Genomic DNA, 26,727 nt, shown 5'->3' on the forward strand with positions numbered 1-26,727 from the left:
AGGCCAGCTAAATTCTGAACTAAGTTCAGAGATAAAGAACCACGACAGACATTTATGGGACAAAAATCAATGAACAGTAACTAGGATCAGTTAAAAATGATACAGAATCAATCTGATTATTTTGCTTGGCAGATGGGGGTGGGTGAATAAGAGAGGGGTGGGAAGAGATGGAGATCATTTCTTGCATTCATAAATAAGAATTTATTTTAAATTATAATTAATACATATGAGATTTTAACATATGTGAATTCATGGGTTATATGGATAAGGCCAGCTGAATTATTATCCATAAAGAAAATGTAAGAAGCCAAAGTTTCTCCCCCCCTTCTGTTTGGTTCCAAGAATTATAAATATCACAGAAACATTGCAGCACATATACAGGAATGACCTAATGTTTATACTATTAAACTTTTTCATAACCATATGGGTATGTATATTAGTTGATCAAGTATAGGATGTTTTTTCTGTTTAGTCTTTTTGAGTAGAGAAATGCATGATTTGTATTCTCTTAGTTAAGTGCTTACTCTATGTTCATGTTAGTGTATCAAGGACAGTGATAATCCAAAGAAAATTAAGACATGATAAATGCCCTCATTGAGTTGTAGGGGAAATAAATAACTGCTTCCATTATTGCACTGTCATAATCTACCTTGTCTTACATGGTAGTTCAGTGAAACAATAGATTGCTTCCAGCTGGGAAGATCACGCAAGATCTTTATATATATGTATATGTCCTGTTAGACATAGAAAAATTGTCATGTCCCATAAAATTCATTAAAAAACCCATGATTTTTCATAGGGGATGGCTCTTGGGGAAAGTGAGGGGGAGGGATATGAGGGATACCATGGTGATCTAATAAACAGAAAACATCAATAAAATTATTTTAAAAATGCTTTTATATTGCAGCAGTGAGGTTTGCATTGAGTGGCATGATGAAAAATTTTTAAAGGTATTCCAAAAAGAAGTCTGAAGCTCAAAGTTAGGAACATCATTCTAAACATCTGGAAAAATGACAGAATCTGCTGAAGGACTATTTTGAGGATTTGTGTGTCCTGTTCTGTATGCAGCAAAATCTTGCCATAGCAGCTGGGAAAGAAATGTGAATGTAGCACTGCTAGAGTCTGAATTTTGGCCATTGGACAGCGACGTATCTGGCCTGTGCATGCAGTGCATTTATTTAAAAGTATAGCTTTTGGGGGCAGCTAGGTGGCACAGTGGATAAAGCACCGGCCCTGGATTCAGGAGTACCTGAGTTCAAATCCAGCCTCAGACACTTGACACTTAATAGCTGTGTGACCCTGGGCAAGTCACTTAACCCCCATGGCCCCCCCCCCCCCAAAAAGTATAGCTTTACCATGGAACAAGCCATTCATCGTTGGTTGTACCACATTCTAGAATATCAATTTTGTGCTCAAAGCACCACTATTATTATTAGTCTAACATGGGACAAGTTGATCATTGTCATAATCAAAAGCACTTATTAACAACACCCACATGCATGGTTTGTTGCTAGGAACAGTGCAAATACAGATGAGTAAATAAAGGCTGTGGTTTTTTACTCTTTTATGTTGTCCTCACCTTTGTTCTATTATTAGTCTGTTTCCGAAATGATAGGCTCTCATTGTGTGGCCATTAAGAAAGTCATCAACATTTCATATCATCTTTGTGGCTTGCCATTGTCCATGGTGGCCATCTGGCGCACCTACAGGCTCTGTTGATGATTATTTCATGTATCTTTCTGTTGTCCTCTTTGCTACCTGAACAGAATCAAGCATCTTCAAACTTCAGTTCCTCTCTCTTTTTAATCCTGCCTTTGCTCTGGGATGACTGCTAAAAATGATATTTGTTGTCCTCAATGGGAGAAGCAAGTAATAGTCACTCTCGGCTATAGGCTTCTCAGTCTTTCCTCAAACTCTAATTAAGTCAGTAACATATCTGTCAGAAGTTCGTACACTGCTTTTTCCAGTATTTGCCTTGCATGTGGTCTGTGGGTGTTTTCCATATGGTGCCCTGGAGATCATTGCTGACAAGGCAGACTTTTTAGTTAGCCCTCATCTTCTTTACCCTATTGTGTCTCCTCTGGATCTTTAGTACTATATCACCTTAACCTCCTCTACCCATTTTCTCATCAAGTAAACCCTTGTTTTCATTCTTTTTCTTATTTATCTCTCTCTTCCTTTTACTTCTGAATTGATATTGAAGCCAAGTTCTATGCCCATTATTGCTTGTTTTTCAGCTCTACCATTAGTCATTTTTCTATCCTCTCAAATCTCAGCTTAAAAATATCTTTCTTTAACCAAAACCATGAGCATCTGTGATACTAGTGCTTTGCCAAGAGTTTGATTAGTAATGGATGCAGGATTTAAAAAAAATGTCAATATCCATGTTCTTTAGGAGCAAAATCAAGTTGAAAAGGGATGATACATGTCAATAATTATAATAAAAGGCAGTCTATGATCCAGTGAGTGCTTAACAGTTCAGACAGTAAGTGTTAGGGAGCTGAAAAGGAGAGATCCCACTTCAAAGAGGAGATGTGATGGGAATGGGGCTTTGAAGAACAATAGATTTTTAGATGGGTAGAGAGGAAGGCATTTCAAGTGAAGTTGGGAGGATTCAATGGAAAAGCAATATGAATGAAGTCCTGGAGTCAAGAAAATGCAAGGCATCTTTAAAGATGTAGATCCAGCCAAACAAGTCTTCTTTTTGTTCCTCACACATACTTCCTGTCTCTGTGCCTTTGTAGTGGTCATTCTTCCTATTCACTCCCCATCCTATCCCTCTTTGCTTCTACCTCACAGAATCCCTTTCTACATTAAAAATGCAGAGCAAGGGGCAGTTAGGTGGCGCAGTGAATAAAGCACCGGCCCTGGATTCAGGAGGACCTGAGTTCAAATCTGACCTCAGACACTTGATACTTACTAGCTGTGTGACCCTGGGCAAGTCACTTAACCCTCATTGCCCTGCCCCCCAAAAAATGCAGAGCAAGCAATATGTTTAAATTTTTTTGGCAATTTCTAATTTATGGAATAAAACAAACATTTATTGTGGCAAAGAACTGGAAATTGTGGGGATGCGTGCCAATTGGAGAATGCTTGAATAAGTTGTGGTATATGATTGTGTCGGAATACTACTGTGCTATAAGAAATGATGAACTCAGTGATCTTAGAAAAACATGGATAGATTTGCATGAAATAACAAAGATTGAAATGAACAGAACGAAGAGAATATTGTATACAGCAATATTTTTTTTTGTGGGGCAGTGAGGGTTAAGTGACTTGCCCAGGGTCACACAGCTAGTAAGTGTCAAGTGTCTGAGTCTAGATTTGAACTTGGGTCCTCCTGACTCCAGGGCTGGTGCTCTATCCACTGCACCACCTAGCTGTCCTTAGCAATATATATATTTTTTTGTGTTTTTTTTTTTGGTGGGGCAATGTGGGTTAAGTGACTTGCCCAGGGTCACACAGCTAGTAAGTGCCAAGTGTCTGAGGTTGGATTTGAACTCAGGTTCTCCTGAATTCAAGGCCAGTGCTTTGTCCACTGCACCACCTAACTGCCCGCAATATTGTTTTAAGAACAACTTTGAGGGGACAGCTAGGTGGCGCAGTGGATAAAGCACCAACCCTGGAGTAAGCCTGGGTAAGTCACTTAGCCCTCATTGCACCCCCCCCCACAAAAAAGAGAACAACTTTGTGTGAATAAGTAATCATGACTATCAGAAATATCTGAATTAACTACAAAGGACATAGGAAGGCACTATCTGCATTTAGAGAAATGATAAATAGAAGTATGATTTTATTTGGTTTTTTGTTTTTTTAGTGAGGCAATTGGGGTTAAGTGACTTGCCCAGGGTCACACAGCTAGTAAGTGTTAAGTGTCTGAGGCCAGATTTGAACTCAGGTACTCCTGACTCCAGGGCCGGTGCTCTATCCACTGTGCCACCTAGCTGCCCCTGAAGTATGGTTTTACATATATATGCATATATACATATTTGTATCTAATGGTAGTCATCTCTAGGTTGGGGATGAAAAGAGGGAAAAAAATAAAGGAAAAAAAATAAATTTACATGATAATTTTATTCCATATTTAACAGGCACTATGTTTTACATGCTGTCTTACCTGATACCCCAACTGCTAGTGTCCTCTCTGTGTGTGGGGTTTTTGCTTTATTTATTCTGTGTATGCTTAGATGAACTTGTTTCATTTGTTATAAAGTAAGATCCTTAGGAGAAAGATTGTTTTGTTCTTTATATTTGTGTAGCCAGTATCTAGCATGGTACCAAATACACAAGTGCTTACTAATGCTTGTTGATTGATAGAATGATTTGCTTAGAGTTGTGGGTTCTGGTGAAGTAATGTTTAGAGATATAGGTGGATAGATAATCTAGGCACATGCTGTGGAAGGTCTTATACATAATTTTAGGAGTTTAGATTTGATCCTGTAAAGAATAGGAAACCGTGGAAGTTTTTTGTTTTTTTTTTTTTTTGCAAGAGAGTGACACAAAATGGTGTTATAGGAAGAATGAAAGGTGGATTCCAAAGGTGGATGAGAAGTCCTGAAAAGGGCTCAGCAAGGTCTCACAGTAAAGTGCTAGTTTTCCCTGACACTCCATGTTCCCCCTACACCTAACTCTCACCTGTCTCCAAGAAACTGTAGCATGTTCAGCAGACACACCCTGGCAAAATTGTGTCAGCAGATGGGCCAAACCAGGTTAAGGGTAACCAACAACTTTCAAAACTATTGATGAATTAGGGAAATGTTTACTCCAAGCATCTGAAGACATCCCCCAATGGAATTGGTTCTTCTGGTGGCCATTGGTCAGACATTCAAGATGCTGAGGTCATCCATTGCATCCTGGGCCATCACCAATCATCCTGACTTTTGTCTTGTCACTGGACTTCTATGACCCCGTAAGAGAGATTGAGACTGTTGACTTGGTGCAACTATGCCTCACTTAAATCCAGTTCATGCACAGGTCAAGACATCACCTTCTGATGTCATTGGACTTCTTAAAAAATGAAGGATGAACAACAACTTAGCACAATACCTGGCACATAGTAAGTGCTTAATTAGTGCTTGTTGCTTCCCTGCCTGCCATGGGTGAAGACACTAATGAAATGCTTATTAAATTTTGGATGACTTGATGCTAGGAAGGAGAATTAGAATGTTGCATAAAAGAGTCAGGATGAAAAAAAATCTAGAATGTTTGGAGCAAAAGGAAGAATCTAACAAGATTAAATATAATAGTGGACATAAGATTTACAGCATCTATTAATTGTGCAAGTAGAAGGATGGGGTATGCATAGCCTGAAAGTACCTCAAATAAAAAAAAATAGAGTTTTAGTGTACTGCAAGTAATGTGATACGGTGACCCCAAAATGGAAGGTGATTTTTAGATTGCTCTAGCACTATGGTGTCTAGACAAACCAGTTTAACAATCTTCTTGTCTATTGTACTGGCCAGACCACATCTTGAGAACTATGTTAAATTCTGAGTAACACAATTAAGAAAGTCTTTGACAAACTGGAATGTATCCAGCTGAAGGAAGCTTGCATCCATATCAGTTGTTGAAAGAGTTGAGTTCTCTTGAGAAAAGAGAACTTTATTGACAGATATTATATATGTTTTCAGATTTATGAAGGTTTGTCTGTGGAAAAGGAATTAAAGTTATTTGGTTTGCCTCAACAAAGTAGGACTAAAGAACAATGGGGGTAAGTTACAGGGAGGCAAATTTTGAGTACATACAAGACAATATTTCTCAATGATTAGAGTTGTGTGAGGTTAATGAGTTCCCAGTCTCACTGGACATATTGAATAAGGGGATGGATTGCTTTGTTTTGGGAATGTTGTGGGGGGGGAGGAAGATTTATGCTTTGGATATGGCATGGACTAAATGACTTCTGAGGTCTTTTCTATGACTCTGAGTTCTAATTGGTGGTCATGGAATCATACTTGATAATGACTTTAGAGATCATTTCAAATTCAACCCCTTCATTTTACTGATGTACAAATTGAGATCTATAGATGTTTAAATGGTTTCTGCAACCACATGGTAAGTTAGTGCCAGATTGTTAGCAATTTTCTTTATTATATTGAGCCAAAGTCTATAATAAAAATTGTAACTAAGAAATAGTAGACTTAAATGAGACAATAATATAGTTTTGACCTAATATTTCCTGCAAAATCTGCAAAGGCATACCAAAGGCAGTATTTTGGTTTCTTTACTACATTAGAAGTATGGTACAGTAGTAAGAGTATTAATAGTTGAAGCTGGAGTCAGGAAAGGCCTGCATTCAAATTATAGTATGCCTCTAATAGTTATGACCTGTGTGATGATTATTGAGTCACTTAAGCTCTTTCAATCTCATTTTTCTTATCTATAAAATGAAAACAGTAATACCTATAATCTTTACCTCACAGGCTTTTTTTTGGGTAAGATAATATATATAAAAAGTACTTTGTACATGTTAAAGGGTTACAAAAGTGGGTTATGTTGATGATTATTATTAATAAAATTATCAACATCATTATTATTATGCTAGTTCTCAGGAATTACACTAATAACTAGGTGATAAGGTATGTAATAACAAACTTTTTTTAATGGATACTATTTGATGTGACATTCTGAAGCTATGTCACTATGTGTAAGAATGTCGACCATGATTGTACTGTGTTTTAGGCACACCTGGATCTGGCTTTTAAGAAATCTTGCTAGAACCCAGAGTCCCTGCAAGCTTTTGTTGTTGCATCATAACAAGCTTCATTTGTAATACCAGAGATTTTTCAGCAGGTGGTGTCAGAGAACAAGGGCTCAGATTTGCACTTTGTCTTGCCCAGAAGGAATGCATAATTATAGAATTTTAAACCTGGAGGGGACCTGAGAGATTATCGGGTCCAGTTTCTTCATGAAGCCCAGAGAGTAATTTATTAGACTTTTCCAGTGTTTTGGGTACAAATTGAGACTGCAATGTGAATATCCTTTGCCCTTTAATAGCACTAGATCCAATGTGCTAAACCAATAAATGCAGGAGGGGGATTTTCCCTCATCTACCGTCTTGACCCACTGCCTAGTAAACCATTGCTAAGGCCTCAGTGTCTGTGCTGAGCTCACTATTCACTATCTGGACCTTCCAGTGCTTCTTTCTGTGGGAGCTCAAATCTGATTGATTGATTGATGGCAGCTTCATTTCCTTGTTGATATAAACAATCTTTTACAGGCAGTCAGCCTTTTGATAAACTGCATCAGGTAACTGCTAGTAATACAAGCCAGGTTTCCCATCCAATCCCTTTGTTATCATCCCCAAAACGGACTATTAATAAAGTATAGTGAATTTGGAGTTGGAGACGTGGATTTAGATCCTAGCTCTGCTAAGTCCAATGGGACTTGGGACAAGTCATTTGCTTCTCAGTTGCTTCATCTGTAAAAATCAGGGATTTGGATTAGATTATCTCTGTGGTGCCTTCTAGCTCAAGTTTCTATAAGCCTATGAACTATTGGATTACAAGATTTTAAAGACAAGAATACTATCTTTTTTTTTCTTTTACAGCAATCCATTTTTGAAATATTTGTTCTATGACATATGGAAGGAAGGAACCAAACATTTATTAAGTGCCTATATGTGCCAGTCATTATGCCAAGCACTTTGAAAATATTTAATTTAATCCTCACCACAACCCTGGGATATAGGTACTATCATTATCTTTTATTTATTTATATTTTTATCTTATAGTTGAGGGAACTGAGGCAAACAGAGATTGTGACTTGTGCAGGATCACATAGCTGGTAACATGAGGAGCTGGATTTGAACTAATGTTTTTTAAGCCAAGGGTTCTTTCCTCTGTGCCACCTAACTGCTTCTATGTGGGTATTATAATTCTTAGAGAACAAACTATGTAAAGGAATGGATGAGGTTTGTGGAAGGTAATATGTGCTAATGTCCAGATAAATGAAATGGAATATATATTAGGACTGGCAGAAAATACGACAGCAGATATTTGACATCTATACATGGTTCAAGGACAGATAGTTATAACTCTGTTGTTGATAGAGTCCTTCAAACAGTATTCTAGTGAACAGAATGAAAAAATACCTAAGTTTGCTTAGTCATGATTCCAGATGGTACCTTTTCTCCACCTTCAGAGATCTTAAAGAACAGTTTCACAAAAGCTTTAAATGCAAAACATTCTTTGAGAATGGTTATAATAGGAAGAAATAAAGGTAACCAATATGACAGTGTATCTAAACGTCTTGTCAGGAGGGCTGGAAAAATAACTCAATTTAGGAGAAAGTCTGGCATTGGGAAATTGTCCTGAAAATATAAATCCATCTAATTGACATTAGAAAGATAGGTATGGAAACAAAAATGACAAGAAAGGTTTTTTTTTTTTTAACATATTAAGCACTGAAATATCTCTGCATATTTTAAAGTTTTAAAAAATGGTTTAGGTAGGTGTTTGAAGTTCCAAATAGTGTCAGAAATTTGGAAGATAGAAATTGTTCATTCTATAAAACTATTTAAAATATTTCTGACTATGACAAGGATTTGAGGACATAAGAATAATCTTAAATGTGATAATTTCAGACAGTATAAGAAAACAGAGAGACTTTAACTTACTGTCTACTAAAATATGATGCACTTACCACAGTGCCTGTCACATAGTAGGCACTTAATAAATACATTTTGACTGAATGAAGCAATAAATTATATTGTAACTATTTTTTATTTTTGAAGGAATCATTCTACAAACATTTATTGAATACCTACCATGTGTAAATATACTTTTGACTTTGGTAAAAGCTGAGTAGTGAGCATTAGAGCAATCATTATGTTGTCTTGAAATAGAAATGTTAATATAACTTCCAGAACTACTTTAGTAACATTATAACCTGATGCTGTTTAAGAACTTAAGTATAATTTATTATAGAACTTATACTGAATGATGTAGTGTATCATTTTTACAGAGTTATAACCATCAATTTGAAGGTCTTAAATACAGATCAGTAACTCTGCTCTATAATAGACACATACTATCTCCCTAAGTGAATGACATTTCCCACAGTGATGACTATCATCGCAACTTACTGGGAGAGATAAGCAAAGAATTGCTGAGACTTGTTGGTCCTTGTAAGATTGTTTCTGAAAAACATCCCATGGTTAGTTTTCTGAACTCATGATTATAGTCAAGAAAGCATTTTAATTACTTGTTTCTTGAATTTTATTTAAATCAATTTACCTGTTCATGATACTTATAATGACATTATTTTTTGTTGGTAGAATATTGTCCTTCTTTTACAATACAAGTTGAGGCTTTAATTTATCTATATTTCTAGCTGATAGACTAGACTACTTGATTCTTAAAGAGTATGGAAAAGCTATTTCATCAGAAGACAAATGGTCAAAAAAGAATTTTAAAAGAAGAGATGAAAACCGTGAAAGACCATTTGAAATGTTCAAAATCACTAATAATCAGAAAAATGCAAATTTGAACAACTTCAAGGTATAATTTTTCTCCTATCAAATTTACAAAGATGGTAAAAGTTGGAAAAAGCAAATGTTGGAGGTGTTTTGGGAAGAGGGTCCTGCTGATTCACTGCTGGTGGAGCTTTGAATGGGTCCAGCCGTGTTGGAAAGCAATTTAGAATGCATGTGAAACAAACTACTTAAGTGTTTTATTCCCCTTGGCCCAGAGATCCCACTACCAGGCATGTATATTTTAAGGTAGTTGGTGACAGAAACAAAGGACCAATATGTGTCAAAATATTCAGAGCAGTTTTTATAATAGCAAAAAAGCTAGAGAAATATTTGCCTAATGCCTGTGGTATGGCTAAAGAAATTGTGATGTATGAAGGCAACAGAATATAATTTTGTTGTAAATAATGATGAAATGGATAATTTAGAGAAGGGAAGTCTTAGATGAAGTGATGTGATGTGGAAAAAAAAGCAGAAGCAAAACAACAATACGCACACTAGCTATAATTGACATGGAAGCAAAACTCAGGACAAATAGAATGGGCAATGTCAGTTTCATAATATTGAAATTAAAGCACATCTACTTCTGCTAACAAATGATAGCTACAAAGATAGAAAGTGATCTGTACTGTCATATCTATAGCAAGGAGTCTTTTCTTCACTCTTCATCTTTCCCTTCTCTGTGTAGTACTAGAAACTTGAAAGAAATTTAAAGTGACTGTGTGCTTGCTTCATTAACAGCCTATGGTCCACCCTTCTAACCTTTTAAAAACTTCTCTTCACACATTCTTTTTTTCCTCTACTTTTGCCATGCCTTCTTTTCCTCTTCTTCTGTCTCCTTCTGGCCTGGAATGAATTCCTTAACAACTTTATCTATTGAAATTCATTTTTTCCTTTAAGGTCCAGCTCAAGGACTAGCTAGCTTTCTGATACTCTTTCTCCCTATCCTTATCCACATGTAATTCTTTCCTTCATTCTCCTAGGCCACTTTGCTTGACTTCTATGTACTTAATATTTTTTGACTGCCAGTTATTTGCATTTGTTTCTCATCTTGCTACTGAATTGTACATTTTTTGAGCAGAGACAGCTTTTTCTATCCTATCTTTTTTATCCCCAGTGCTTAAGCAGAGAGCCTAGGATCTAGTGGTCAAAATACAAGTTTATTAAATTGCTGAGAAGTTGTGCAACTGTAATTTTTTTTACTACAAAGGGGCAAGGAAAAGAATATTCCTGGAAGGAAGGAGGTAGGTTAAAAAGAAAACTGGAGTCGAAAGGGAGAAGACATTCCCCTTCTTCCCCCCACCCCCCAAATTTCTTATTTTATTTTATTTTATTTTTTTAGTGAGGCAATTGGGGTTAAGTGACTTGCCCAGGGTCACACGGCTAGTAAGTGTTAAGTGTCTGAGGCTGGATTTGAACTCAGGTACTCCTGACTCCAGGGCCGGTGCTCTATCCACTGCACCACCTAGCTGCCCCTCTTATTTTAGACCTCATGGAGCCATATTGCTTCCTTTCCCAAGCTCTTAGCCTTCTGTAACCTGAGGACATAGAAGCATGGTCTCCATATTTTGTAGTTGAGGGATTCCCAGTTGCTCTGGAGGGTGGTGAAGGGAGGAGGAGTTTGGGCCAGTGCTGGTTAGGTCATGATAGTTTTATCCTTGATGTTAATATTCCCAATAACTATTCCCGTTGAAACATTGTCATACATAGTGGCTATGTTTTTAGTTTAGTACTAAAATGTCAGGTGTAGTTTGAGTTAAATAGGTTTTGTGGGTTGGCTAAAGCAAACCAACTACTGTGTTTAATGTTGTTTCTGTGGGGGGAAATGAATTCCAATTAACCAAGGCAGAAATAAATCTTTGGCATGTAACCCATTCATAAGTTGGGGACTGAATAGATTTATAACTTTAAATATGTAAATGTTTTGGTAGTGTCATCATAGGTGAGCTGAGGTGGTTTCTAATAGGTTTCAGGAATTAGTTTGGTTTTGCTTCTTGCTGAAACTTGGCAAGCAACCTATTGCCAGCCCTGGAGCGATTTTTCCCTTTGTTACATTCTGTGTTTCACTTGTCAATGATTGTGGTTTGACAAAAATAGGAATTGAAGATGGAGCCAAATATTGGTAAGGTTGTAGGGAAGTGTGGGCCATTTTCCCCCTTTTATTTTCAAATTATAGATTTTTACAGTTTCATTTTTCCACCAGCTAAGAAAGCCTTGTTTGATACTGAGTTTGATGTTGCTGGACATCCCAAACAGTATATATTAAGACAGGTATTGAGTCCTTGAATAAGTAATTGAGAGTTTACTATTTTGGGGTTACTCTAGGCCCTCTACTACTCTTTTTTTTTTTAAAGGCAATGGGGGTTAAGTGACTTGCCCACAGTCACATAGCTAGTAATTGTCAAGTGTCTGAGGTCAGATTTGAACTCAGGTACTCCTGAGTCCAGGGCCAGTGCTTTAACCACTGCGCCATCTAGCTGCCCCCCTCTACTACTCTTAACTTGCTGTCTATCCATTTCACAGTTTGTTAGATTCTCTTAAGAGAAAGTTGGCTTCCTAAGAGAAGGAAGGGAGGAGTAATTTAAATCAGTGCTTTTTGGATACTTAAAAGAAATTCTTTTTTTAAAAAAGCTTTGAGAGGGGAAAATGTCAAATAATGACGACTGTGTGGTTTTGAGTTAAAACAATTATCTTTTATTTCAGTGGTCTGGCTGACCCCCATGGCTGGAATGTACTTCTTCTGTGTCCCAATTCTTACAATCCCTAGGCTCCTTTCAAGTTGAACTCACATGCCGCCTCTGATGTGAGGCCTTTCCCACTGTCCTTTCTGCTCCCCTCTCTTCCCCCAATGCTAGTGTAATCCCTTCAATTACCTTTATTGACTTTGTCATATATGAATAGCTATACACATAGATACCTATGTTCATGTATATATGCATGTGCATGTATGTGTATGTATGTACTTATATGTGTACATGTTATTTCCCTCATATGATACAAGCTTCTTGAAGGCAGTGTTGGCTCTGTTTCTGTCTTTGTGTCCCTACTACCTAGACCATAACCTGACACATAATAGTGTCTTAATAAACTCTTGTTGATTGAGATTAGAGTCAGTAATGCTAGTACAGGCAAAAGTAACTCAGGTATGGTCTTAAATATTATGAAACATGATGTGGCTTGATGTTTATGCAGAACTATTGTTATATTGTTAGAGCAATGTTTTGTTAACACGACTTGCTGAATATACAATGTTTGTTAACCAAGCAGTCCGCTATAATTCAGTGGTTGAACCACATTTTGAAAAGATGCTTAGCTTAACATGCCATTCTGACCACTCATTTCAAAACAGGGCTAGGATTTTTTTTAGTGGAAATTTCCATGCTTTCATGGAGTCATATCTGAAATTTATAAAATCTAAGTATCAGTTTAGTCTGTAAATACTTTACAGACAGATCAAAGTTTTGGCCAATTATCATCAACTCACAACTTGTTAGGCTTTCTTCCAGAAAATCTATTCCCTTTTTCTTTCCTTAAAAAACAAAACCGGGGCAGCTAGGTGGCACAGTGGATAAAGCACCAGCCCTGGATTCAGGAGGACCTGAGTTCAAATCCGGTCTCAGACACTTGACACTCACTAGCTGTGTGACCCTGGGCAAGTCACTTAACCCCCGTTGCCCAGCAAAAAACAAACAAACAAAAAAACAAAACCAAAGTAATCCAAATCTGTTTCTAAAGACATTTGAAATAAGAGCAGAAAACCCCCTTAATGATCCCACCATATGATTGTATACATAAAAGATGTGCCTGGGGCCTCCTTAACTCAGAAATATGTTACATTATTTGAGGGGCACAGTTCCTGTCCTTTCCACAAAACATATGATGTCTGATAGCTGACATTGGACCATCTGGGATTATTTCCTTTTTGTTAATTTTTAGCTTTTCTTTTATGGTCCTCTTAAAAAATGTAAACATCTGGTAAAACATCTTAAAATCCATAACCCTTTACGTTGATCAGATAATTTCCCTCAAGCATTAAGGAGTTTTAGGTTCCCAAATGGAAAGGAGGCCCCTTAAAAAGCAGATGAAAGAAGTCGAGCTTAGAAGAGGAGATGGAAGCTTGAGGCTTCCTATTTTTTCCCTAGGGTATATGAAGTGCTCTCATATGAAGGAAAGATTAGAGTCATTACATTTGGCTCCAGAGGACAGAACTAGGAAGACTGGGAGGAAATTACAAAGAAGTTAATTTAGACTTGATATCAGGAAAAACTCCAGCAATTAGAGCTATTTAAAAGTAGAATGAAAATGCCTTGGGATATGGTGAATTCCCCCTCCTTGGAAGTCTTCAAGCAGAGGCTGGGTATGTTATAGAGTGGGGATTCCTTTTGTGTATGGGTCAGACTAACTTGGAGGTAGCCAATTCAAATAGAAACAGGGGTCACTAATTGGTACAGAAGGATCTCCACAGGTTTTTTGAAATGAAATGCTATTTATGTTCCTATTGTATTTTTATTTATTTTATTAAATATTTTCCAATTACATTTTAATCTGGTTCAGGCTGTGCTTAGGAGGACTGCTGGCCACGTGTGTGTGGCCCTGCAGCACCTCTGGACTACATGACTACCTAGCTTCATTCCAGCTCTCAGAGTCTATGATCCTTGTAGGATAAATACTCTTGTCTTTTCTGGTTTGTATAAAGGCTGTCCAAAATGTATTCCTTATTGTTTCATCATAGAAGCACCTCTTGTTGATGAGGCCCATCAATAAGGAGCTACTATAAACATGTATTCATTTTGACATATTGAAATGATTTAGTATGTATTAGAAAAATAATTTCTAGGGGCAGCTAGATGGCGCAGTGGATAAGGCACCGGCCCTGGATTCAGGAATACCTGAGTTCAAATCCGGCCTCCGACACTTAACACTTACTAGCTGTGTGACCCTGGGCAAGTCACTTAACCCCAACTGCCTCACCAAAAAAAAAAAAAAAAAGAAAAAAGAAAAAGAAAAATAATTTCTTGTTCAACTGGTCAAAAGACAAGCATAGTAGGCCATCCAGGTTGGAATCATGTATGATTCCCCGTTGAAGCAGGTGGGAAGATAAATGTGGTCCCCTTTGATAAGCTAGATCTGATGACTTATTTTGCGAAGTGTAACAATATATGGTAAAGAATGCTTTCCAGAGAAGGTATAGATATATATAAGAATGTATAGAATAAGTTTATGTATATATGCATATATAACAGATATAGCTCAATATCTAATAGTTTTATAGCACAGATATTATATATATTGTAAAATTGTACATATATAACAGATACATTACTTATATAGAATTTTCTTACATACATACACATATAACACACATGTTATATATAGTATAATTTAAAGATACATAGAATAATTTTACATATATGTATATGTACATATGTCTATATGTTACATGTTATGTATGTATATAGATCTCTAAGGCGGAGGGGTATTGGGGGAGGGAAGGAAAAAATTTACATGATAATTTTGTTGTATATTTGAAAGGAATAGCAAGTTGTGCATGGTAGGTTTTCAATTTCATGTGCAATCAATCATCTTTTTATTGTACTATATTGTGGAAATGCTTGTTTTATTCCATAAGTTGTAAATAAAATTTTAAAAATAGTTAAAAATGAATGCTTTTGAAATTTAAACCTGTTGTCACAAGTATTAGGAAAGGAGTTTAAAACAAGCTTTGAAAATGAAAAGAATTGGTTGTTGTCTTAAGTTTCCTCAGTAGCTTTGTTGATTTTCCCTCCCATTTGGTATGAAGTGGTCTCTGAGGAGCTCTTAGCATGCTTGGGATTTAAGTCTGGTAGATTATGTGGTAAACTCTTAAATCAGGGTTGGGGCCAAGGGAGTTTAAGGAAAACCCCCTTATGGCTCAGGCTTGTTCCTCCTGCCCTTGAGTAATATATCCTAACAGGTTCTTAAATGGAAACTGAGCCAAACGGAAAGGAGTGAACAAAGACTGGGAGGCTTTTATCTTCTCTTTCTCCTGACTCTGATGGTCATTTCTCTTTCACCATTTGTCAGAGCAGGACTTGTGGCTGAAAGCAGATTTTCCCCCAAAGAGAGACCTGCTGTTTGCTTGCTTTTCAGCCAGCTAGAGGTGGTAAGACAGGTTTGGTGGTAGTGTTTGCTTAGAATAGGGGAGCTGAACCCAGAGCTCCACCCTTGATATGCTCTGGTAGACTGGTTGTAGCTTAGTCTATAAAACTTGAATTCTCCTACTACTACTGCAGAGAGATCCTTTTGAACAGACTGCCTTCTAAGAAATTTAGTGTACTTGTACTAATTTGGACTTTTTCTAAGTGTTTTCAGATAATATTTTTCTTTCGCGAGGTAGATAGGGGGAGATGTTGATTTTCTTCTTTATGTATGGGGGGAACTGAGCAGTGAAATGGCTTGTGAAAATTGTTCAGTTAGAGGTGGAGCCTAAATTAGAATCTAGCACTTTCCACTAGATTGTTTAATGGGCTCATGGAGGGACTAGGAGAAGGAGGGACAAAGATAATTTTGTTGAACTGGCACACAAAAACGTGGAAGGATGAGTGAGAGATAAATCTTGATATTTGAGAAGGCAAGGTGCCAATGTTCTGTCACTGATACTTTTTTTAAACCTTTACCTTTAAGGGGGAAGTTTTTAATGTTTAATTGCTATGAATCACTTAGCCTCATTACATAAATATATCACACCTTGAATAACTTGCTAATGAGTAAGGTTCCCAACAATTGAAAGACTATTTGAGTCATATTTAAGTTGAAATGACTGTATATATGTTTGTGCTTCTAATACTTTAACAACTCTCTCACAATGTTTGAAACCACTGAAAAGATGGGTGATTCTTTTTACATATGTCATAGGTTTGGTGTGTTAAAAATTACCTATAAACAACATGTCCAGCTGCAATTTGGAACTGACAGGGGTATATCAAGTTAAGTTGCTTGGATATAGAAGATACTCCTTCCATGATGTCATAGCCTAATTTCTTTCCTTGATTAAAGGTTGTCCTTTTTGGCTAAGACACATAAGTCTGTTTGGCTACAACTTCCCCTCTGGTCATTCTATATAATAATAGTAGAGCACTTACTACAATCTTAAAATAGTATATCACATGTCGCCACCATTTAGAGTTTAGAGATAAGTAGTTTTACTTCTAAAAATGTGAATTTAAACAACAACAACAAAATGCATTTTTGTATATGCAATAGAGTACAAAAAGATTTAGCAAGAAACCATGGATCTCCATTTCATACCATTTTTTAAAAAGCACATAATAAATTCCATACACTACTTTCAAAATTGTCCTGCTTCCTTGTGCTTTCATGTGAACAATCACTATTCTTCTTTGCTTTTAACATGTTTCAGTGAACTTTTTCTTTTGGTGAGGGGGCTATTAGTACTGATAATCCTTCTTCTCCTCCCCCACTCTCCTCTTCCAGTTAAAGAATTGAGAAAAAAAATTCTTTTAACAAATAAGCAGAGTTGAGCAAAACAAGTTCATACAGCGGCCATGCCCAAAATTGTATGTCCCGTTTCATACTTTGAATCTATCACCTGTCTTGTCAGAAGGTAGGCAATGTGCTTCCTGTGTCCCAGGGTTTCAGAGTTTCTTACAGGTTAAGTGAATTTTTTCAATCTTTACTTTGTCTTCTGGTTCTAGTAGATCTGGGCTTTTTTTTCAGATATTTTTTGAAATATGTAGTGTTTAGACTTTTAGGAAAAAATCGTGGTTTTCAGAGAGTCCAATGATTCTGAAATTAAGTTATATTTTTCTATTACTTTTTCAATCTTTTCAATTTGCTCCAATATTTCTTACTGTCTGATGGAACCATTGATTTCTATTTGATCTGTTCTACTTTTCAGGGAGTCATTACTTAGGGATGATGCTGAGTTCTATGGTTAGTATTTTCTTCCCATTGTTTTAAATTTTAGATGTGTTATTTTCCCATCCTTCATGCAATTTTGGGTGTACTAGTTGATTATCATCATTGCCTTCATCATTTAGTGCAGTAATTTCATTTATCCAAAACTATTCAGTAGGGTCTTAATTGACTATTCCAATCAATAAAAGTTAATTTTTATATTAGCTACTCATGAATTACCAATTTTAATGAGTTAGTTTATAATAAAATACTCAACACTAAATATATACTTAACAAATTTTAGTTTTTTGATGTAGAGGTATTTCAAAATGAGTATTTTCATTATGTAGTACTATAGTTATAGAAGATGATAGGAATATTAATAATTGCTCATATATAAGTATGGTGGTAAGATTTTGCAAAAAGCTTTGCATATATTACTCAATCTATATTAAGGCCCTTTTTTGGTCTTACTTTGAAATTAATAGCTTTAAAAAATAAGTCCCTTAAGAAGAGTGTAAGGCCAGCAGGCATTGCTACTGGGCTAGACTGAGGCTGGTGAATGGCTTAAGCTTGGAAGTACTGAGTAACAGTAGAGAATTGGTACTAAATTTCTAAAAGTGGGGAGTGACCAGGCTGCTTCAGGAGGTGTGGTGAGCTGGCTCAGGTTGGAAATAGAGTTAACTCAAAGCTTGCAGGCTAAATAGTATTGGAGTTTGGCCCATGAATGGCCACTTTGCTTCTAGCCTGGGCAAGAGGGAGACCCAGTTCTCTTTCCTCCAATCCTGTGCCTTTTTTTTTTTTTTTTTGAAGAGAGAATATTTAGGGGACAAATATGGTTATTTGGCCTCTCTAGTTGTTTTGATTTGGAACAATATGCAAACCATTCACAGTGTCAAGGTAGTCTTTAAAAATTGTCCTGTTAAATTTCTCCATGTGGGTACCTGAGGGCATTTAGGAGCTAGACCACCAAAATGCAAGCAAGTCAAAACTATCAAAACCCCCCAGGGAATGAATCACTGGGAAGCATTTTCTGGATACCTGAAAGTTTATAAACTTTTAAGCATCAATACTTTTCTTTTTCTTTTTTCCTTTGTTTTGTTTTGTGGGGCAATGAAAGTTAAGTGACTTTGCCCAGGGTCACACAGCTAGTAAGTGTCAAGTGTCTGAGGTCGAATTTGAACTCAGGTCCTCCTGAATCCAGGGCCGGTGCTTTTTCCACTGCGCCACCTAGCTGCCCTCCATCAGTACGTTTCTTAGCTAATGATTGCAATGGAAAGATGTACAAAATGTATTATACAATGTCCCAAAAGTCTTAGTTAAGGCTTAAGCTTTAATACCTTAAACTTTGGGGATACCCTTTGTGGGTATAGTTTCTGTAGTCCCAACCTTTATGGGACACAACAGCTTTCTCCCCAGGAGGGGGAAAGGGGCCCCCCCTCTTTTTCCTTCTTTATAACAGCTTTCTTTAATTGAGCATACTTCAGAGTACAAACTTTCCTTGGTGATCAAAGCTTGTTAGGAACAGCTATCATTTATTGTGCTAAAATAAAGTGACACCCTCATGGACTATTGAGGTGTATCTGTGGTTGTCCCCTGTGTAATGGGGGGAAATGGGGTATGGGTTGAGTTAGGGGATGGGGTTCTTAGGAATTCCTCTTTAAAGAATTACACCCTCTTGCACACAAAAAAGTAGTTAGAATAAGGTGATAGTTTATTTAGGAGCAAGGGAAGGGAAGGGTGGGGGGAGGGAAACCATGAAAGAAATTCTTGGACTTTCATGGGGAGATTGGCATAAAGCACATGGGTCAGGTACCAAATCTCCTCGAACAGGAGACTGGAAGGTACTTTTATAGAGGACTGATGGGGGTGGACCATCTGCCCTTTAGTGAGAGAGGACCATCCCCCACTGGTGGTAGCTGGGGGAATTGGGTGAGGAGTGGAAGACCATCCCCCACTGGTAGTGACTAGAGGAATAGGGTGAGGGGTGGCTACAGATCCCTTTTCAGAACAGAAAGGCTGCAGCCACACCCAAATTTATCTCCCCAGGGTAAGGGAGACCAGAATGAAGGGTAGGAATCCCAAGCTAGCTCAGTCAGATTTGGTTCAGTTTATCTCTCTAGGCCTTATCTGTCTTCTGGTTTAGTTTCTCAAGGAGAAGCTTCCTTGATGTGCCCCAGAGAACTTCTGGGGTGCTCTGCACCCCATGACACCTGTATTGAGTGATCCTTGCTTGTGTTTTTAAAAAATTATTTTCTTAAAAATTTTAATTTGTTGTTTGTTTTTGTTGTCAGGGGTGTGTGTGTAGTATTTTCAGAATTACAGAGTTGGAAGGAACGTCATAGATCATCTAGTCTTGCCCCTTTTGTGACCAAATTTATATTTAATTTTCCAGTTCTCAGCTATGTTCTAAATGTAGGTGCTTGCCGGGTAACTGAGAGTTCTAGATACATGAGGTTTTATTGTGTTTTCACTAACTTTCATCAGCTTTCATTGCAATTTGTGAAACATTTGTGGCTAAGAAAATACATTAGGTGCCTACAGTGTGCAGACCACTGCTCTGACTTCTGGGAAAAATATAAAGCATAATAAAATACTCTCTACCACCTTTTAGCTTTTAATTTAATTGGGAGATAAGACACGTGCACAGGTTACCATAAAATCAAATATCACATGGTAAGTATGTTCAAAAACGGCATAAATGAAGGGGTATGTGAGGTTTGTTTGTTTGTTTGTTTGTTTTAAAGAGGAAAGATCATTACCAAGAGGGTTTGGGATAACTACCAGAGAAGCCTTGTGATGTGACTGATAGACTAGAAAGTACTTTACTAAGTGCTGGGAATAAAGATAACAACAAAAAAGAAAGACAATCCCCAGTCCTTGCCCTCGGGGCGCTTACATTCTAATCCTGTAGCACTTAAAAGGACTCTGAAAGGGGTGAGAATCAGGTGGCAAAGTAGTCCTTAGAGGCTAGAACTGAGAAAGTTTAGAAGTGAACATGGCTGGCATGAGTACTTCCTCAAATGGAGATTTTTGGGAAGAGCTTATGGGTAGGAGAAGGAAACAGCTGTGATGGAAATGATTCCAGCATGAGAAAGCCGCTGGGAAGGAGATGGAAAAGTAGTCTGGAGAGTCAGGGGACTAGATCTGGAGGCAGGAAGATCTGAGATCAAATCCTAAATTGAATATTTGCCAGTTATATGACCATAGAAAAGTTATTTAACTTTTCAGAGCCTCAGTTTCTTCTTCTGTAAAATGGAAATAATAATACCTCTAATATCTATTTCTACCTATCACTTAGGGCAGCTAGGTGATACAGTGGATATACCATTTGGCCTAGAGTCAGAAAGACTCATCTTCCTGAGGGCAAATCCAGCCTCAGACACTTAGTAGCTATGTGACCCTGGATAAGTCATTTAACCCTGCTTGCCTCAGTTCTTCATCTGTAAAATGAGCTAGAGAAGGAAATGGCAAAGAAAACCCCAAATGGGGTCACAAAGAGTTGGGCATGACTAAAAAATGTCTGAACTATATCTATTTCATAGGGTTATTGTATGGCTCAAATGACATAATATGTGTCCTTTTTCTTTCTTTTTTGCATTTTGTAGACATTTATTTTGTTTTTGTTTGTTTTTGGTCTGGAAATTGTGATTACACTGGTAGAGGGAATTTGAGTTAGGAAAAATTCTTTGTTAATGCAGAGAGGCCCCTGTTCTTCACCCTACTATCTTAGAGAGATACCTGGGGCTTATAAAAGGTTAAGTTCATGGTCACACAGTCAGAATGGGTCAGAGGCAAGATTTGAATCCAGGTCTTCCTGATTTTGCTATCAGCTCTCTACCCACTACCACACACTATCTCTCAGTTATTATTATTTATTACCATAATCTTGTTTTTTTCAGCTTTGTTGTTATTGTAGTTATATTGTTCTCATCTTTTGCAATGGGGTTCTGACAGTAAGAATCCTGGGACAAGTTGTATCCTATTATTATCCCTTTATATTCAGCATTTTTTTGGGTGGGGTAATGAGGGTTAAGTGACTTCCCCAGGGTGACACAGCTAGTAAGTGTCAAGTGTCTGAGGTTGGATTTGAACTCAGGTCCTCCTGAATCCAGGGCCAGTGCTTTATCCAATGTGCCACCTACCTGTCCCCTATATTCGGTATTTTACTGTTGTAAAGATGGATAAATTAACTGCTTTTTGCAAATGAGGAAAAGTATTATAATGTAAGTTCACCCTCTGAAGGCATAACTGAGAACATCTCACTATATCTCTTGTTATTGGTAGGAGAATATATATTTCATTCTGTTCCCATGTGATTTTGATCTCCTTGCAAGGTCTCTATAATTTAAAAGCTTTTTGTTCTATGCAGTTTATAAATTAGGAGTATGTAGATTAGTAGGTGGTGACATCTATTAAAATGGTGTCCTTAAATTTTTCTGAATCAATGTTATGTCTGGGGGATTAGGAACAAAAGCTTTATTTGTGATAACAATCCAGTTCCAGTAGTTTGCTGGCTGAGTTTCCAGGTATTTTCAGGTTTGTATTGATAGAATGGGGATTTGTCAGGCCATGAAAGACAGTAAATTTACAAGACATAAGTCTAGTCACCATGTTATGTCTTGCTAGTATTTGGTAGGTGCCAAATTTTTATAGCTGGCAGTGATATACTGTAGATTCACTACCATTTCATCACAGAATGTATGTTTATCACTAAGTCTTGTTTCCTAAGGACAGCCCTTCTGTAGTTTCTGGTGACAGTGTCTTGGTCCTGAATTGCTCTTGCAAATCCCTCTGTTTTCACAAATAAATTTTCATGATTCAATATTTCAGTGCTTCTCTATCAATTGAGTTCCTGTGGCTATCTCCCCATAAAGGGGATTGAGTTATTTCATGGGCCTCCTCTGGAGGTAAGCCACTTTTGCTTATATCCAATGATATGTACCTGTTGCCAGTCTTTATTATTGCTTACTGAGGTGATGCCAGCTTTTTCCAAAGATATTTCTATAGGCTTTTGACCTCTTGATCATGTGATTCAAGAATCTTTATTAACCATCTTTTCCTTTTTTGACTTGGAGGCATTAATTTGTCTATACCTGCCTTAGAGTGATGGGCTCTATGTTTTGTTAATATTGTACAGATTTTTATGAGAGTAATTTCTAGGACATTTATAGTTATATTAAAATTCCAAAAGTACACATTAAGATTGGTATTACATAGGTATTAATGCTTTAAATGTGTTCTTCCCATTCAGCTTTGATTTCAGTTTCTAGTAAATCTTTTAATATATTCAGCCTTCTCAATTTTTGTTTTTTTTTTGCGGGACAATGAGGGATAAGTGATTTGCCCAGGGTCACACAGCTAATAAATATCAAGTATCTGAGGCCAGATTTGAACTCGGGGCCTCCTGAATCCAGGGCTGGTGCTTTATCCACTGTGCCACCTAGCTGCCCCTCCTTCATTTCTTTATGCTTAATGTGTCTTACCTGGAGAAAACCTAGATATTTGTAAGTATCCCTTTCATCCACTGGTTCAATGTGATGTCCAGATTCAGCCAGAAGTCTTTGTTTTCCAACTTCCCTTGCTGTATATTAATAATTTAATATTTATTTAGTGTACATGAGATTTTTTTGTTTGTTTTTTGCGGGGCAATGGGGGTTAAGTGACCTGCCCAGGGTCACACAGCTAGTAAGTGTCAAGTGTCTGAGGCTGGATTTGAACCCTGGTACTCCTGAATCCAAGGCCAGTGCTTTATCCACTGTGCCACCTAGCTGCCCCCGTACATGAGATTTTGACATCACCCTGGCTAGGATTTCCATACTTTGTCATTTCCCAATGTCTCCCTTCCCCCACTTCAACAATTCCCAAGGTGGTACAACAGCATTGATGATCATTTGGACTTTGAGTTTTTCATGTGTTTGGTGGCAGTTGTTTTGGATTTTGAAGGATTAGTAGGATTAAATGGGTGAAGGTTGGTCTGGAGAACACTTAAGAAAAAGGGAAAGGCACAATCAGAGGAAAAGAGAGAAGTGATAAATCCCCGGTTGTATGCAGAAGAATAGTAAATCATCCTGTTAGAACTTGAAAACGTAGTATGAAGAAAGTCAGGCTTGTACCAGATTATGGAGGAGGTTGTGAATTTTATCTGAAAGGCAATAGAAAGTCAATAAATATTTTTGAGAGGAGAGACAGATCTATGTATAGTGAAGATTAGTTTGGCAGTGGTGTAAGGATGGACTTGAGGGGTGGGAAGTGGTGGTAGGAGAAGTAGAAACAGCTATTAGGGATCTGTTCTACTAATCCATATAGATGATGATGCTGTTCTACACTAGGGTGGTAGTGGAAGTAAAGAGCAAGGCAGGAATCTGAAAGGTATCATTTGGATAATTACATATAAGAACTAAAGGAAGGAATCCAATTCCATGCCACTGTTTGGGGTTCTCTGGGAAAAGATTGAAGCCAGCCTAAGTTGTTCAAGTAACCTGTTTGCATTTAGTCATCTTAAGGAACATGCTAACAGCCCTACAGGTCTGGAGGAATTGTGGTTAGGTTACTTCCCGGGCTTCACACTAGTTAAGGAAGCATTGCTCACTCTTATTGTTGTAAGAGCGGCAACCCCTGTCCTACCTTTTTGCCCTGGTTTAGAGGACTAACTAATGGGAAAATAACTCTTTATCCTTTCTTATAACTAAATAAAATGGTCATATTTTTAGTCATTCAGTGTTTATGGACCATTTATTTTGAGGAGATATACAAGGAAAATCCATATAAAAGCATAAGGAAAAGTACAACTGTACTGACTGGGTGCTTTTAAGTTCTAGGCTTAGGAGATTTCAATATGGCATTGAATCTTCTAATATAACCTCATACTGACGATTGCTACTGTGAGTAAAGTCAATCCCTTTCCTGTTTTAAAATTTTTTTTTAAGAAGTAGAACATTACTTCTGATATAAAACATACATTGCTTTTGAAAAGTTGGTAACATACATATATCTTTTAGATAACAATAGTAAATATTTACACAGCATCTTCTGTGTACCGCTGTGATAATAAGCATTGTGATAAGTGCTTTATAATTATTATTGTACTTGATTTTCACAACATACCTGAGAGGTAGGTTCTATTTTTTTTTTTTGCAGGGCAATGAGGGTTAAGTGACTTGCCCAGGGTCACACAGCTAGCAAGTGTCAAATGTCTGAGATTGGATTTGAACTCGGGTCCTCCTGAATCCAGGGCTGGTGCTTTAGCCACTGTGCCACCCAGCTGCCCCCCATAGGTTCTACTTTTAATCCCCATTTTACAGATGAAGAGACTGAGGCAAAAATAAGTCAAACGACTTGCCCAGGGTTTCTATCTAGCAAGTGTCTGAGGTTGGATTTGATCTCAGGTCTTTCTGACTCTAAGCCCTGCACTCTATCCACTTTTAGGAACTAGCTACCCCTAGTTCCTAACCCCTACTTAACATCTCACTTTATGTATTTAATAGAAGGCTATGATGCAGAAGATGGTAATTTTTGTTCCCTCTAGGTGTAGTTGGTCATACTGAAATAGTTAACTTCTCCATGAGCATAAAGAACAGACCTTAATTTCTTCCCCTGAGAAAGCATTTATTGATGGTACTGAAAAACTTTCCAAGTACAATATTAGATGCAAATTACACAGTCTGATATCTAGTTCTAAGATATTTTTATTCAACTTGTTGCTAGCCCTGAATAAAGTTAACATTGAAATCTTTCTTTTAGGCAGTTACTGAGAAAAACTTTGAAAACAAGGATTTTCGAGCATCTCTAGAAAATGGTGTCCTGTTGTGTGAGTAAGTATGTGCACTATTTGTTTTTAATTATTAAAAGGTGTTATTTTTTCCCTTAGGAAGTTAGCTTTGTTTTATTCTGTGGCCCCAGACTGTACCCTGAACTCCAGCTTGCCTTCTTCCAAATGGGTTCTCTCAGCCACAAGGAGATTAGGAAAAAGAATATGAACTGCCTTATTTTCTTTCTCGATGAGCTAGCCTCAGGGATAAATATGCTGTGTGTGTATGATACAGATATACATGATAAATTTATATATTATTATATATATCATATGTGTATATATATATATATGTGTGTGTGTGTGTGTGTGTGTGCATGTATACACACACACACAAATACACACACTAAATTTCAGCAAAGCATTTACTAGACAATTTTATGCTGTCTTGGTGGACAAAGTGGAGAGATGTACACTAAATTTAGCACCTTTAGGTGGATTTACCAAATCCATATGTTCCTTGGTAGAAGGAATAGATTTATCCTTTCTTGGTCCCATAAGTACACCTAGTAGAAATTTGATAGGACTGGTCTCACCAAGTAGTCCTTAATGAAAATCCGTCAGTTTGTAGGGAGATCTTGAGCACAGATGACATAAAGTTGGGAGGCTTAACTAACACATCCCTGATAGGAGACTTTAGTAGTTTGAATCTAATGTGGTGAATCAGATGAATTTTAAGAAAGAAATAGGAAATCCCATGCTTGTGAAGCTGTTTTTTAACCCAAGTATGGGGGAACCATGGCTAGATAACTATGCAAAAGACCTGCAGGTTTAGTGGCTCATAAGGCACTCAGTGTTAGTTGGTGGTGCAAAGTTGTAGCCAAAAAAGTGAATATGATCTTTGGCTGCCTTGACCGGCATAGTGTCTAGGATTGGAGGGAGAGTTGGCCCCACTGTACTCTGTGCTGGTCAGACCACATCTTAAGTAATATGTTCAATTCTGGGCATCACATTTTGGGAAGGGAAATTAGTGGGATGGAGGGCCTCCAAAAGAGGGTTAGTCGGGTGGTGAGACAGTGAGACTACCCTATATGAAGATTGGTTTAAGGAACTGCACATATTTAACTTGGTGAAGAGAAATATTTGGGAAAACATGGTACTTTCATGTATTTGAAGAGGAAATAGATTTATCTTTCTTGACTCTGTAGGACAGACCCAGGAACAATGAGTTATAGTTGCAGAGATGTACATATTTCTGTATGATGTAAGGAATTGTTTTTACTAGTAATAGTGGTTCAGGAATAGAATGGGCAACCTTGGTATGTATGGTAGGTTTCTTCTTATTAGGAGATCTTTAAGTGGAGGTTGAATAATTATTTGCTGGGGATGTTGTAGAGGCACAGATTGGACTAGAGGATATCTGAAGGCCCTCTCAACTCTGAGATGCTGTGATTCTGTGACTTGATGAGTATATCTCACCATTTTTACTAGAAAAACAATTCAAATGACACACCATGGGCCAGTTCTGTAATTTTTTAATACAAAGTTATTTTAATGTTATTATTAGTAGTAATCTAATTTTTAAACAGTTATGATTTCAGGATTATTATTA

At 37.3% G+C, this 26,727-nt stretch overlaps 1 protein-coding gene across 13 annotated transcripts in view; it reads left to right on the plus strand.

Annotated features, from left to right (window-relative positions):
- LMO7 (LIM domain 7) overlaps positions 1-26,727 on the plus strand; it is a 252,651-nt gene that overhangs the window by 63,778 nt on the left and 162,146 nt on the right. For all 13 annotated transcript variants that reach the window (XM_043992291.1, XM_043992292.1, XM_043992290.1 and 10 more), the window contains exon 3: positions 25,109-25,179. In XM_043992291.1, coding sequence (XP_043848226.1) covers positions 25,109-25,179 — 71 coding nt within the window. The remainder of the gene's footprint in view (positions 1-25,108; positions 25,180-26,727) is intronic.

This window comes from Dromiciops gliroides, chromosome 3 (genome assembly GCF_019393635.1).
Source record: "Dromiciops gliroides isolate mDroGli1 chromosome 3, mDroGli1.pri, whole genome shotgun sequence".
Classification (NCBI taxonomy): domain Eukaryota; kingdom Metazoa; phylum Chordata; class Mammalia; order Microbiotheria; family Microbiotheriidae; genus Dromiciops; species Dromiciops gliroides.